This window comes from Salvia miltiorrhiza, chromosome 6 (genome assembly GCF_028751815.1).
Source record: "Salvia miltiorrhiza cultivar Shanhuang (shh) chromosome 6, IMPLAD_Smil_shh, whole genome shotgun sequence".
Taxonomy (NCBI): Eukaryota; Viridiplantae; Streptophyta; class Magnoliopsida; order Lamiales; family Lamiaceae; genus Salvia; species Salvia miltiorrhiza.
In genome coordinates this window covers 8,323,601-8,339,414 of record NC_080392.1, presented here as the reverse complement: position 1 = coordinate 8,339,414, position 15,814 = coordinate 8,323,601, and the positions used below count along the sequence as shown (strand labels likewise).

General features: G+C 36.8%; 1 protein-coding gene and 1 pseudogene across 2 annotated transcripts; one reads left to right on the top strand and one right to left on the bottom strand.

Annotated features, from left to right (window-relative positions):
- On the top strand, positions 1 to 3,727 carry LOC130988413 (protein phosphatase 2C 50-like; annotated as a pseudogene).
- A 117-nt stretch (positions 3,728 to 3,844) lies between these two features.
- On the bottom strand, positions 3,845 to 9,775 carry LOC130988414 (mitogen-activated protein kinase kinase 2). 2 transcript variants are annotated; one of them, XM_057912235.1, is made up of 9 exons: positions 9,385 to 9,775; positions 9,209 to 9,293; positions 8,740 to 8,874; positions 6,850 to 7,074; positions 6,583 to 6,765; positions 6,189 to 6,409; positions 5,649 to 5,694; positions 5,449 to 5,543; positions 3,845 to 4,107 (listed from the first exon to the last, which is right to left on the bottom strand). In XM_057912235.1, exons 1-8 carry the CDS (start codon positions 9,453 to 9,455, stop codon positions 5,454 to 5,456), a joined length of 1,056 nt encoding a protein of 351 aa, XP_057768218.1. In that variant the 5' UTR covers positions 9,456 to 9,775; the 3' UTR covers positions 3,845 to 4,107; positions 5,449 to 5,453. The 2 variants fall into 2 exon arrangements, with proteins under 2 accessions (XP_057768218.1, XP_057768219.1); XM_057912236.1 differs by lacking the exon at positions 3,845 to 4,107 and having other exon boundaries at positions 5,229 to 5,543; positions 9,385 to 9,712.
- Positions 9,776 to 15,814: the final 6,039 nt, after the last annotated feature.

Here is a 15,814-nt window from a genome sequence, read left to right as displayed (position 1 = left end):
TTCCCCCTCCCATTCGACACGCCACATTATTGATTGTGTTCTTTCTCTCTCTCTCTACGAGTCTTTCTTAATAATTATTAGTATTATTTTTAGAGAATTAAGGAGAAAAGAAGCTTTTTTTTAGGCATGACTCATGAGTTGTCGCTCATTCTCCACTGTTTCGATTTGAGACGGTAAGCAACTTACCTTCCTTGTATGATTGACTAATTGTTTATTTATTCGATATATCATGATATTCTTTCTTTACCATCTTTCTCGGGGACACGTAATCTCCCTCTCTTTTCTTTGGGGTGTGTGTGTGTGTGTTTGGAGAGATGCATGTGATGCTTTAAGGGACTGACTTTTCTGAGGGGAAATGTGATAGGTGGCCTTTGGTGCTGTTTCACTGAAATTTTGACTGTGGACTTAGGTCCCTTAGGTGACATCTGGTGATCAAAGCTTTGATTTTTAACACTTGGATACCCTACGATTGCATTTTTTATATCGACGCCTGTAATGGGATTTTCTCTTATTTAGTATTTCAAGATTCATTTGTTGCATTAGGGGAGAAACAAATCAACATTTCTGTTTTGAGGGGCACCTTCTTCAGACTTGTTACTAAGGTATGTGTTCAAGAATCTCTCTCTGTTTCTGTGTGTGTGTGAGACTGAGAGAGAGAGAGAGAGAGAGAGTTTATTTCAATCTTATTCTATTTTGGTTTGGAGAATCAGAACCCCATGTGTTAAATGAACTGATTATGTCTCCTCTTGAGTTTATATGGTTGAAATTGGTGATGGGGTTATAGATAAAGAGGAATATAAGAATAGAGATGACGAAGATGCCTAGTGGTTGCTGACAATTATATTTGCTTAACTTTTAGATGTATTGATTCCCCTTTTAATGCCAATTTTGATGCATATTCCACCATTATTTAGATATCATTGATTTTTCTGCAATTATGAACTGTGCAAATCTCCTTTTTTCTGATTTCTGTTCAAAGTCTTCATTTTGATTAGGATTTAACTTCATTATGGATGCTGAGACTCTGTAGAGATTTTTCTGCGTTAGCCGTTATGAATTGTTTTTCTGATTTCTATTCAAAACCTTCATTCTGATTAGGGATTAGCTTCATCATGGATGTTGAGACTCTGTTCTGTAGAGAGCGTTGTTGAACATCTCAGCTAATTGTCCAAGAATTGATGGATGGGGTTTCACAACTCATTGTCCTTTCACTTAATCTGAGTAATTTGATAGGCGAAGAATCGTTGTATGAAACGTGTGTTGATATAGCTGGGATTGAGCAGATAGCAAACGCCTCAGAAAAATCTGTTTCCTGAACCATCCATGACTAAGCTGCCTTCGATCTCTCTCACCTCCGAGAATAGGCATTCTCGTTGTAATGTTCCTCACACCGGAGTTCTAATTATGGTAGACTCGACCTTTGATAAGTCTAAGGATGGTGAGGATCTTGATAGTAGGACTAGGCAGAGTCTGATTTTTAGCAGCACCATTAACCATGAACTCAAGGGAGATGATCCAACAGGCATTCTTGATTCTAATTGCCCTAATGGCATTTGCATCGAAGATTGTATAGATATGAAGAGCAGCAATATGTCTCGGAGCATCAAGAGATCAGAGTCGTGGGTAGCATCTATAGCGTCTGAGATAGTTGATGATCTCGTTTCTTTGGAAGAGACCAATGAGGCTGTCGGAATTAGAGAACCTAAAAGGACCTTCTCAGCTTCCCTCGTTGAGGTTTCTGAGGGATTGAAGATAAATAAGCCAAATGTTACTTTCAATTTACCACCTCTATGGGGCCTAACATCTATTTGTGGGAGAAGGGCAGAAATGGAAGATTCAGCCGTAGCTCTACCGCAATTCCTAAAGATTCCGCCTCAGATGTTGAGCGACGCCCCACTTTTTAGCTCCATACATAAGGACTTAACTGGCCATGTATATGGAGTTTATGATGGGCATGGAGGTTGCCAGGTAAAAATTCAGAATGTTGTGTGTTTCGAATTTCCCGTTTATTAGTTTAGTAGTATGTGTAATGTAACCATAGAACTTTTTGGTGCACAGGTAGCTAACTACTGCAGAGAGCATTTGCATCTAGCGTTAGCTGATGAGATTGGCGTGGCCAAGGAAAATTTGAAGGTTGAAAATGGTGTGCACAACTTGAAGGAGAAGTGGCTCAAGATCTTTCAGAAATGCTTTCATAGATTGGACAACGAAGTCGGAGGGTTCCCCAAAACTGATGGTGATATCCCGTCCGACCTTCATGAGCCCATTGCCCCAGAATCAGTCGGGTCCACTGCTGCAGTTGCTATTGTTTGCTCCACTCATATCATTGTTGCAAACTGTGGTGATTCGAGGGCAGTCTTGAACCGGGGGAAGGTGCCCATGCCATTATCCATAGATCATAAGGTAGTTCTTGATTTGAACCAAATATTATCTTGCAGATATTCATGCATTGTCAGCTGATGCTATAATTGATCTAACCCAATGATTTAATCTGGTTTCCAGCCAAATAGAGAAGACGAATGTGCGAGGATAGAAGCTGCAGGAGGCAAGGTCATCAATTGGGATGGATACCGTGTTTCGGGTGTCCTTGCAGTGTCAAGATCCATTGGTATGTCGATCCTCATCCTTTTCCCAAACTTGCAATACTTCAATTACTCAAAAAAGATGTATTTATGGCCAGCACAACTCTAAATTGACCATCTGAATGCATGAATAAAGTACTAAAAATTGAAACAATAAATCTAACATGATTATAGGGTACCATCTTTGCATATGTGACATACGTTTGCGTAGTCCTTTCGTACCCTAAGAATTGGGGTCGCTTCAAATTCTATCATGCGGTCCCAACAAATTTTTTGAACAAATGTGATCATATTTTTGTTGCAATATGTTGTTATAATTGCTTGAAAGATCCCTAGCTTATTCGTTAGGCTAGTTAGCTTATCAACTATAGAAACTCTTTGATAGTTCTCTCTTAGAATATTGTTCCTCCATTGTTAAAAATCTTGTATCGTTCCTTAGCTAATGAAAGATGAGTCCATGCATAAAATTCGTATTTGGGGATATGTTGTTTGGGTTGATTGTTCAACTCCGTTAACAAGTGCAGCATCTCAGGTGATCGATACTTGAGGCCGTACGTGATTGCAGATCCAGAAGTAATGTTGGTTCCTCGCACAAAAGAAGACGAGTGCCTTATCGTAGCTAGTGATGGGCTATGGGATGTGATGACGAACGAGGAGGCTTGTGATCTGGCACGAAAGAGGATTCTGGTGTGGCACAAGAGGAACAGTGGGAGCCTCAGCAACGAGCGAGGGACAGGGAGCGACCCAGCAGCACAAGACGCAGCAGAGTACCTCTCGAAACTTGCTTTCAAAAGGGGAAGCGCAGACAACATCTCTGTGATAGTGGTGGATTTGAAAGCTCAAAGGAAGTTCAAAAGGAAGACGTGACGTGGCGTGACACACCAACCCCATTCTCCCTCTAACGACCTGCTGAAATTTTCACGTCACCGGAACCTTACGCCTTGAGCAGTCGACAAATTCCTGCAAGGTAGTAGTAGCTCTCTATTTAAGATGATATGATTTAATTAAGGAAGCAGGTTGTTGTAGATAAACCATTATTCTATGGTGAAGCAATTGTGACCTGTTTTTCATTCAACTGAATCTATGTTAGTTGTTCCAAAATGGAGACGAAATATTTAATACTAACTGGATTCTTCATTGACAAATCTGCATTCAAGCTATGTCGACTGTGATCATCAAGCAACATGAAACAATAAGTGCTGCCTGTTTTATTGCAAGGGTATGCCAGAATTGTTATTAAAGTTGGATAAATGAAATTGCCATGTAATGACGAAGTGTTGTTTTTTGCTTGATTTGGTAACAAAGTGACAGAAAATGGGTTCATACATACAAGGTTACAACATACTCACAAATGAAGCAGAGTGGTAAGAGCACACGAAATTCAACTAACATACAAAAAATAGGAGAGTGACCAACTCTTTCACAAACAACGCAGGGCGGAGGGAATGGAAGCACCTGCAACAGGGCTGCCTCGCCTCGTCTCGTCTTCACCATACATATTAACTGCAGCCAACATTTCGTATGTCTGCAAATTATAGCAACACAAGTAAATTCGCAGGAATAAATATGTCCAAATAGCAAAGCAAAGTTAGCTAAGTGGGGGAGTTATAGACCATCAATCAAGTACATGCGCAGCAGGAGTGAGTATTAGGTTCGCTTTGGGCCTCAAAAATAACCAATATCCAAACAGAACCAAAATAAGTTTTTCCAATTTTATGCTTTAATAACAAAAAAAAAGATAAGGATTTTAGTCATTTTGAAAATCTAACAAGAAGAATAGTTCAACAAAATAAGTGATCCAAAACCAATAATTAATAAAATACAACAAAAATAATAATATCTAACAAATTATCTAATTTAATTTGAAAACAATTACTCCCTTCATCCAAAAAATGTTGTCCTAAGGCAGGGAGACACGGGTCTTAAGAAAAAATGTGTTTTTTAATTTATTGACTGAAGAAAGAGGCTCACAAATGAAGAAAAGTGAAAAAGTTAATTAAACTAGTGAATGGAGAATGTGGCCCACATGTTAGTGAGCAGAGAAAGGGGCCACAAAATATTACTAAAAATAGATTAGGACAACTTTTTGTGGACTGACCAAAATGACAAATTAAGATAATATTTCGTGGACGAAGAGAATAATATTTAGAAAATATAAATGTATAAATTCAGTTTGGTTCGGTCGAAAAAACCCAACCCGAAAACCTACCAACAAGAATAGTTTAACAAAATAAGTGACATTCAACAAGCCCAAAGTCAACAAAAATTATTATCTAATTTAATTTGAAAATAAATACTCCCTCCGTCCCAATAATTTGGCCTATTTTCCTTTTTGGATTGTCCCAACAATATTGACATGTTTCCATTTTGGAACATAAGTCTCTAATTAAAATCCACCAAACATGTGGGCCACCACCTTTACTAGTAAAAAGTCAAACAACTTTAATAAGTGAAACAATTTTAACAAATGATCATTAACTTATAATTAATTTTTTTAAACATATGGGCCACCACCTTTACTCCACTAATTTAACTCTCCTTAATATTCGTCCCTAAAAAAATAGGCCAAGATAAATGGGACAGAGGGAGTAATATTTGAAAGTATAAATATATAAATTCAGTTATTTCGGTTCGCTCGAAAATATGGAAAACCAAAATCCCTTTTCGGGAAAACCGAATTTAATTTATAAGGATATACATTCGGTTCGGTTTTCACAAAAATATGCTCACCCCTGCATGTGCTAATTACCAACTTACCCTTGCATTGCATTTTTCAAAGCTTCCTTTAAGTTACAATGAACAAAATGATATTGTTATGTGGCTATGTAGTTAGCTACTAGAAATGATATAGAGGTGTAGATCAAACCTTGATTAAAGTGTAGCCAGTGAAGGTCCTGCACTGGTGAAGTAATCCGCAAGATCAACGCCAAGATCGTCGTACTTAGTGATGAATGGGTGTGCCTGCGTTTCAGAAAACATATCAGGTCAATTATCAACAAGTCCACTCCTCAAAAAAAATTTATCAAGTCCATAAAACGAGTTTAACCAAAACGTGATAAGATGTACCATGAGTTCGTTCGCTGACAGCCTATCTTTAGGATCCTTTTGCACACTGAGAAATCCAAATTTTTACACAAGATCAGTCAGATGCTAGGGAATGAAGTTACTACAGGATGATGACTAAGATGAAAGGAATTCAAGAATTCAATAAATGAGTAGATTAAGAAAATGTTAAGATAAAGCAGTTCAATCCATTCTAATCTGAGCAAGCGAATGAACAAGGAAATTTCTAGAATATAAATGATAATCACATACTTCAAAGTAAGAGAAGAAATTATGATGGTGAAATGCTATTAATTGAGCTTTCACAGTTATTTAAGCATTATTTCAACAAAAAACATCAAACTTCACTTCACTAGACTAGAGAGAGAGAGAGAGAGAGAGAGGGAGAGAGAGGGAGATGGTCAGTGAATAGTGACTCTAAAGAGTGCAGAAAATTTATTTTTAACTTAAAATGTAAAATTATAAATCATGTTATTAAAACCATTTTTAGCACAGTTGGAGCTTGAGGGAAATTTTATCAAGTATTAGAATCAGTGTATTTACCAAGCAGAAATAAATGAACAGAACTCCGGAGAAAATAGATCTGAAGGTGCACGTGGCACAGGCTGATCGACAATGGTTTCCATCAGCTCGTATACATTGATCCATCCCTCTGCCTGAGGTGCGGAATATGGAAATTCTCCCGTTGCGCACTCAAGGAGAACCAAACCGAGGCTCCAGATGTCACTTTTATAACCATAGGTACCTCCGATGATTCTCTCTGGCTAAGCACACAGAAGAACAAAACGAAAGAGTTCAGAAAAAAAATCAGGTTATGCATCGAAACTACAGAATAAGAGAGAAAAGAGGATACATCTGGAGCCGTAGGTGGGCAAACTGTTAGCACATTTATATGTTGGTGGATGATGTTAATTCATGTAACCGGAAGAGTACTCACAGACATGTAGTTGTAAGTGCCAACAAAAGTATTAGCTAGACCCGACGTGCTGGCAAGTATTGCACTGACTCCAAAGTCGGTGATCTTGCAATCACCTCTGTGGTTTATTAACAAATTTGAAGGTTTGAGGTCCCTGTGGATGATATGCTTTTCATGATGAAGATACCAGAGACCTTTGAGAACCTATAATGGCATGACAGGGATTTTAATATAACTACTATCAAAAATAGAGAACACGTTGTGTACACACACACACATATCCCATACCTGTTTGCAAATTGCAGCAAGATAAGGCTCTGGGATTTTATTAACTTTCTTAAGGAAATCTGCAAGAGATCCTCCGTCCATATACTCCAAGATGATGGAGATTGCCCCATTATCGTAGAAAGATTGATAGCAAATTACGACATATGGACATTGAGATGACTGATTAATTTTGAGCTCTTGAGCAATGTGCTTGCGAGCAGACTCCTCAATATTCATTTGAATAACCTGATACCATTCAAGAAATCAAGAAGATAGATGTTAGTGGACTTCATGCATCTCTGTCGCATAATATTTGCAAACTTAGTCGAAGGAAGACAAAGTCTCTCGTTTAGTTACATTACCAAAAATAAGCTTATTCTTTTCTCATGGTGATAAATTCTTTCTAATTCAAGGACATAGCCCATATAGACTTAAACATGAAATCATTAATACATTATATTTATATTTACATATAGAATTAGGTTATAATGAGAAATGAGAATAACAAATATCTATGAATAAGCTGCTTGTAAATTACGAATACCGTATAAAGTTAATATGGTGAAATTTTTGTACCCTCCAAAATTCAAACCCAGGTTTGAACGGCTATTCATGCATTACAAGCGGCTTATTCGTAGATTTGTATTGGCTTGTTCGAAGATTTATATTGGCTTATTCGTTATATTCATTTTACACGATAAATTTGAAAAAATTAATATCGACCATAGGATTTGAATATCTGACATTCCAAATTCATTCTCATTTCTCACCACATTTGGCATTCTCACTGGTCCTTCTCTCTCTCTCTCATATATGTATGTGTGTGTGTTTTCTTGAGAGAAAAGTTTATCACGTCTAGAAATTGAAAGAAATGATTCAGCAATTAAGAGCTTTAGAAGTAGAGAATGCCACATATTGGATGCTTACTACATTTAATGTAGAGAACAAAATAAAACAATACTGTTAAACATGTGGTATTATTATCAATCCATAAAATAGGAGGGTGTTTGGCTGAGCTTATAAGTTCTTTAAAACAGCTATAAGTTGTTTAGGAGCTTATATGCTCCTTCAAAGTGTTTGGCAAAATAAGCTCATAAACAGGTTATAAGCTCTTAAGCTTCTTAAAAAATAAATTCCTCTACCTCAACTTATTTTTTCATAATCTTATATGTAATAATTATTTTATAAATATTATTCAACTATATTTTTTTATTTTCACTGTACACCTTTTCAAGTTCATCTATCTTCGATTTTCATCTCTAACAAAGATTTTCTGATTTTCTCTCTGTAATTAAATATTCTCTCTCTGGCCTATAAGCTCAATTATCCAAACATTTTGACAAACTTATAAGCTGTTAAAAAACTACATCTTATAAGTTCTTGAAACATCTTATAAACTCCGAGATATTATAAACTCTTTAAAATAAGCTTAGCCAAACACCCTCTAGGTAGATCCCACTTTCTAAAGATAAATGAAGAACTTCCTACACTATCAATTCACAACACCATCCATTAACTCATTTGAAACCTGTGGAATATGGGATTGAATTGCACCTATCCAGTCATATCTAATTTGGTAAGAAAAAATTGTGCAGGCATTTTCCGGTAGAACAAGGTTTGGCTATGCTGAATCACAGTAAGGTGCAAATTACTTCAGAAACACTTATGATAACATTGATGCATATGTGTTGCATTGAGATACTCGAGTATTCCACCAAAACCTATTATTCTGTCTATGGATTTAGGTTAAACTTGGAAACAAGTAGAACCACAAGGCTGCTTTCAGATGTGTAAGTATCAAACTCAAATTAGATAAATTATGATAGACTAGAATCTATGAAGTTACTTTCAAGTATCTTCTCCATGTCAATCAAACATGAACAGTGACAAAAAAGTGAAGACCTTCAATACCTTAAGTGCAAAAAACTGTGCAGTCCATTTGTGTTGCACCAACCGCACAACACCTCCATTTCCCTTACCAATGACTTGCACTGCATCAAAGTCAGCTAAGCTCAACTGGTTATCTGACGGCTGTATTAAGGCTGGCTGAAACGAAAAGTAAGCATGAAAATTAAGTGCGAGTTTCCATAGATGCAAACCAGTTATATCTTGAGAGTTGAAAATTCTCTATCTTCAAACTCGAGTTAATCAGAATATGTAAACTCTCTCCAATGAAAGAAGGATCTCTCCCAATTTAAACTAGTGCCAAATCATCAAAATCGAGACTCAAAAAGAAAACCCATCAATTTCCACTCAACCAACAAGGGCAAGGAAACATGGCATTGCAAAATACTACTGTGAAAAAGCTCATAGTGAGAAATGCTGTCAAAATTCAGAATAACCTAAACGAGCACATGAATGAAAAATTTAATCCTCTTACAACTTCAACTTCACTATTCGAAACAATCCGAACTCCATCCCTATTAACCAAGAGATCGCCGTCCTTGAACGTTCCCGACCCGGTCCTGCACAAGCACAACGAAATCCAAATCAAGAAAACCCCAATTGGGAAATGATAGAAAAAGAAAATGAAAAGAAAAGAAAAGGAAGTAGTACAGGAATTTAGAGATGTCATCGGGAGGTGGAACGGAGAGCTTGAGGTTAGGGGCTAACGACCCTTTCTTCATATTCTGCTAATTCCTTGGTAGCTTGCAATCTCTAACCTTTTTTCTTGGTGATATTTTTGTGGGTTGGGAGCAAGAAGAAAGAGTTGCAGTGAGATGCAAAATAAAAGCCACGAAAATTGAGGTTAGGTAAGTAGAAGAGAAGTGAATTGTTTAAGGAAGAGTGGATAAAAAAATGAAGAATTGGGTTTGGGGGTAGAGAGAGAGAAAGAGAGAGGAGGGAGGTAGGAAGGCTCTTCACTTGAAATTGAACTCACTCTCAACTATGGCTATTTTGTTTTTCTCTCACTGTTGATGAGAGAATGACACCATCATTCCGTACCATACCAACTGTAATTTATTCGCCCCCGCCTTTTTTATTCTTTTCTTTTTCTTTGTTTTCTAAGTATTTTAGAATAAATATATATTGGAGTAATAATAATGAATGAAAATTTAAAATGTCATATTCCTTAAATTATGAAAAATGCCATCTTTTATAAACATAAACTTTCTAGGTCATATTCTTTAAATACATTTGATGACGATGAGTTTGCTTGGTTTTTTGTGAAAGTCTTATACATTTGACCGATTTGACAGCTATCAGTTAAAAGTATGACCAGTGGGACCGCCCGATGAAATGATCTAACTGCTCGGATAATCTAGCCACCCACCGATCATATCATATGTACTCTTAACTGATAGCTATCAAATCGTTGACTGATAGTTGTCAAATGTGTACGACTTTCACAAAAAACCAAGCAAACTCATTAACATCAAATGGTAAAATCGGTTATTCACTTAATTTGGGCATAAAATGCTTAAGTTTATAAAATAGGGCATTTTTAACATACAAAGAAATAAGACATTTTTGCCTATTAACACTAATAATATACTCCTTATAATACCGTACAATCGGGTTGATCCACATCCAAATTTTGACCTCGCATCCTAATGCAAATCGTGTAAATGACATTATTCGATTATACAAATGACATTGCCTATAATTGACACTATTCGATTATATAAATGACACTGTAACATTTTAAAATGTTATAGTGTCCTTTTTAATTTTATAGTGTTATTTAAAATATTATAGTGTCATTTCCAATCTTATAGTGTCAATTACATGAATTGTCATTTATATTTCTAAATAGTGTTAATTATACACAGTGTCATTTATAATGTTCTAGTGTCATTTTATACGCAGTGTTATTTGTATAATAGAATAGTGTTAATTACAGACATTGTCATTTGTATAATTGAATAGTGTGATTTACACGATTTGGATCAAGATACGGATTTAGATCAGGATGTGGGTCAGGGTTTGGACGCGGGTCAACCCGATTGTATAGTATACCCGATTGTATCTAAGACCACCTCTACTTATAACATGACTGCTCTTAAATTTTCTATTTTTTTTAGGAACGTTAAATTTAAATGATTGATAAGATTCATGATTGAGTATTTTTATCTTCAGGAGCAATGACGGATACAAAATGAGGCGGTGGAGTACGGTTGTACCCCAAATTTTATTTAATATTAGTAGTATTATATATGTATTTAAACATTGTTTAATTTATTTTAGTACCCCCAACCAAGCTAGTAGCCGTTTCTTATATGATTATATTTTATTTAGGCTTTGAGCCCAAGTTAAAGTTAAAATCTAAAAACGGCGACTACTAGGTTAACAAATAAAAGTAAAAACATTTACGTAAATTAAATTAAAGAGAAAAGGGTTGAATTCTCGAGAGAGAGTCGGAGAAAGAATTGTCACTACCCATTGGATGCATTGCGCAACAGCTTAAAAAATTAGTGTGTTAAATTATGTGAGAGTTTTGGAGATAAGAAAGAGATTTTATTGATTTTAAATTTATTGGATGATAATTACTCCCTCCGTCCCGCTATTCATGTCTCGTATTCCTTTTAGGGTTGTCCCACCGATGATGTCTCATTTTTTATAGGAAATAATAAGGGCATACTTCAATTAAATGAACTGACTAATTATAACACTAATTAATCCATAATTACTCGGACTCTACCCCCTAATTCATTGCACCTCTATTTACCATTCTCAATTCCGCCGCATAAAGAAAACCCTAAAGCTTCTCTCTCTCTCTCGATTCTCGATTGCCCCTCTGCATTCATCCTCAGCCTCTTCGCCGTCGACTTTCTTGGGTGTAAGCCGCAACCTCTCTGCATTAATCTCTCACCTCCTATTCCTCCACTATCACCCATTCTCGATCCCTGTGATGTAGATCCATTTGAAATCTGAAGCCCCCCTCTCTCTCTTACGCCTTTCGTCAAATAACACTCTTCGATCTACTTTCTGAGGGATTTGACCGAATCAATGTCGAAATCCTACGGAGACAGCTATGATTTCGAATGGATGGCTGAGTTAGAGGTTTCGATCTAATTGTTGGTGATTGAAGATGGATGCAGAGATTGGCGTCGCCGGGCTTTAGTCCAAGAAGGTAAACTGATTTCGTCTAGCCCTAGTTCTTCCTCCGGTGAAGAACCGATTTGTGATTCAAACCCTAGTTCTTACCCTGATTCATTTTTTCTGTGTGAGGAAAACTGGCAACACAGGGATACGAACGACAACGTGTTGTTGATGATGAAAACCCTGCTTCCTGGATTTTTTCTGATGAGATCTACCCTAATCTCTATTCTGGTATTGGCTGTTTGCGATCTCTTGTGCTTATGGTTTGGTTTAGGCAATTGCATGTGGGATATGCAGTGTTAGTAATATGTGGTATGTGTGTAAATGTGGTATGAAATGATGATTGATGCTCATTTTTATGTCCCTGTGTAACTGGTTGAACTATGATTTATTTCGAATTAATATGAGATGAAAAGAACCTGATTCTTCCATGTTCCCCTGTTCTTATGGTTTGGTTTCCGTTGTTCTAGCATGATTGGGTTTTTTGAGTTGTTGGTTGGCTGTTGTTTATGTGATGCTGATGGTTGGGTGTTGTTTATGTGATGTTGTTGGCTGCTGTTTGATGGTGTTGTTGGTTGGCTGCTGTTTGATGGTTTTCTGCATTCATTCATTCATTTCCCCTGATTCATTCATTCATTTCCAAAAATTCATTCATAACTTTACAAAAGGAATTCCTTCATTCATTTACAAAAATTCATTCATAACTTCACAAAATTCCTTCTACACAGCTTCTGCATTCCTTCTATCACAGCTTTACATAACTGATAACACTCATGTTTCCATGGTTTTAATGTTCTTATGATGTTAATTTTATAGAAAATTGAGTGTTTGATGATTGTTTTGTGCTTAAATTGCTTTATATTGTGAAATATGTTACTTGCTCGTACTTTGATGAATTTTACAGAAATATGGAGTTCGAATTTGGACTATTGATCTTAATGAAAGTTGTAGTTCGTCTCGATACGAGTTCGTAGGCGCAAACGGTTCGCAAATCCGAGTTCGGACGAAAAAGATATGGCCGAAACAAGAAAGTCGCGCGCAGTAGTGAATAGTGCCCGACGGGAATTTCCGAATTTTCGAGATTTTGCCGGATTTTCGGATTTTATCAGTATTTTCGAGCTCTATACTGTATTTATCCCCTGTGCCTATATATAGGTCCTCTTTTGACCTATTCAGGGTTCCTTTTTCAGTTCCCAACTAGACTTTTTCAGTTCCCAATTTTTATTTTTCAGTCTCAACTTTATTTTTTCAGTTCCTAGACTTAATTTTTCAGTTTTATAGCTTTAGTTTTTACATTTATTTCCCAGTTTTCAAGGCTTGGATCAAGATTGAAGATTCAAGCTGCTACAATCGTTTTTATTCAGTTTTTATATAATTCAGTTCTTCCAATTGCGTTCTTTTTAATTATGTTTATGCTTTCTTTTATTATGTCTGGCTAGTTTCGTTTAGCTGATTCTAGGGTTTGTAAATAGTTGATTGAATTTATGTGATTTATTTGTTAATACCTTTGTGCCTTCCAGTTTATGATTCATAATTCCTGGTGCTTATTTTCTTGTAGATTATCTGGCCAATAATTTGCATGTGTAGCTATTCGGTTTGAGACCTAGCGGAGATAACTATTTAGCGGATTCAGGAATGTATGATATGATTTTAACCTTGAGACCTAGCGGAGATAGGTGGATCATAGCACTACTACAAAAGTTTACATACATAACAGTGCATAGATAACGGTTTTTTTCAAAAACCGTTATGTATGAGCGCACTTTTAGGAATAGATAACGGTTTTGGAAAAATCCGTTATCTATGTAGTGTTGTCTATATGCATAGATAACGGTTTGAACAAATGCGTTATGTTTTTGCGTTATCTATTAGTTGCATACATAACGGTATTACAAAACCGTTGTGCCACCGTTATCTATGACCATCTTTTATAACGGTTTATTCATAACGTTAAAGAACCGTTATGTATAAGAGTCATTTACAACGGTTTTTGAACTGTTATGTATGAGCGTCTATAAAAATTGTTATGTATAATTTTTTTTATTAATTTTTTAAATATTATATTATATTATATTATATTATATTAAAAATAACAAATAAATTGTTTATCCTAAAATTTGAATTTATTCCTAGATATAGATTTTAAAAAATAAAAAAATCATAACATTTTTTTTGTTTTATCATTAAGTAACACTTATATAAAATCTAAATTAGAAATCTAAATACCAAAAATTGAATATTAAAAGTGAAAAAAGAGAAAAAAGAAAAAAGAAAAAAAGGAATAGATTTTATTTAGAAAATTTAGAAATTAACCCCAAAACTACCAGCCCTAGTTCGTCTTCTCTCCCTGTCTCCTCCCTGTCTCTCGACTCTCTCTCTCTCCCCTCTCGACTCCGCCACCGGCGCCGCTGCCCCACGCCGGCCCGTCGCCGCCCACCCTCGCTGCTGCCCCGCGCCCTAGTTCTTCTCTGTTCGATTGGTCGAGCCCTAGTTCTTCTCTGTTCGGTACAACGCAGCCGTCGCCATCTCAGGGAGACCGGCGAGCTACGCGACCTAGAGCCCGCCCATCGTTGCTGGTGGTCCGAGGATCGGCGAGCTGATGGTGTTCTACGGCCGGTTCTCTTCTCAACTCCACATAATCGAGGCAGGAAAGGGGGAAAGCCCTAATTCTCCGATTTGCAATCGAGAGCGGATGAGGTTGATAATTCTCCTACCTAAAGCCCTTCTCCCTCTCTCTACCTCCTCTCTGTGCCGCCTTTGTCTCCGGCAAGCAGCCGCTAGCCGCCACCTTCTCCAGCCTGGCGTCGCCCCCCATCCCCATCACCTCTCTTTCGCTTCCACCACCACGGTATACTCTCTCTCTCTCTCCATTTTCTATATGTATTTCTATCTTTGCGTAATTTTTGAATTTGGGCAGAGCAACCTCCGTCGTCGGCTCAGCGCCCACCACCGCTCCAATCGCACCACCACTGCCCCTGGCCTCTGACTCCGACAACAGTCGCCCTCGTTCTTCAGGTAACAACTAAATGAAATTGAAGAGTGCATAAGGTAGCAAATTTTAGGGCATTTTGGACTCGAATTTTAGGGATTTATGGCTTGAATTTTCGCTAGTTTTTTTTTTTCTTGTTTCAGTTCATCTCATCTTTTTGTTCTTGGTTATTCTGAATTGAGAATATTGAACACTGCTTTCTGAAAAGAAGTATGTGAATGTTGCTTTGTTTTCTTGTTTCAGTTAATCTCATCAATGAATTGGGTGTTTGTTGTTACTTCTAGTTACTTATTCGAAACTCTTTGCACAGCTAACTATTTGATAATCAAAAGACAATTATGCTTGTTTCTTTCCCCTTTATTTGACATTGATTGTAAGCTTCGTATAGCTGAAAAGTTACTCTTAGGTCCTTACAGTGGGAGCTCTACACCAGGCTGATTCTGATGCTTTGAAGGGAGAGGCATCTGGATAGATGTTGGCTGTGTGCTTGTAGCATCTCTTATAATTTTTGTGTCCTTGTTCTCATTTTGGATGATTTTCAGGACGTATCAGTGTTTCATACTTATCATTTATCTCTGAATGTATATTTCTACCTTTATTTGTGTTATAAGATAAATTGTTTTTCTATCATCAGACTCTTGTAATCTGTTTCATTGTTATGGATTAAATTGTATCCGGATAGTCAAGGTTGGCCTCAACTTAATTCGCCTGATAATATTATTTATTTGAATGAGGATGAGTCATGAGCATGTTGTTGCAGCAGGTCCCACTATAGGGACTTCAAAGGCAAAAGTATGAACTGGTTGGGTCTTTCTGTTTCTAGACAGTAGTAAACTTCCTAGGTTGTTCCGTGTTTCACTATATCTAAATCAATTGGGATTGCAGAAGGCATCTGCTTTCGTTCCCTCACATTCAAGCTGAAACGGGCTATCATACTGTCCATAGGAACTGGTG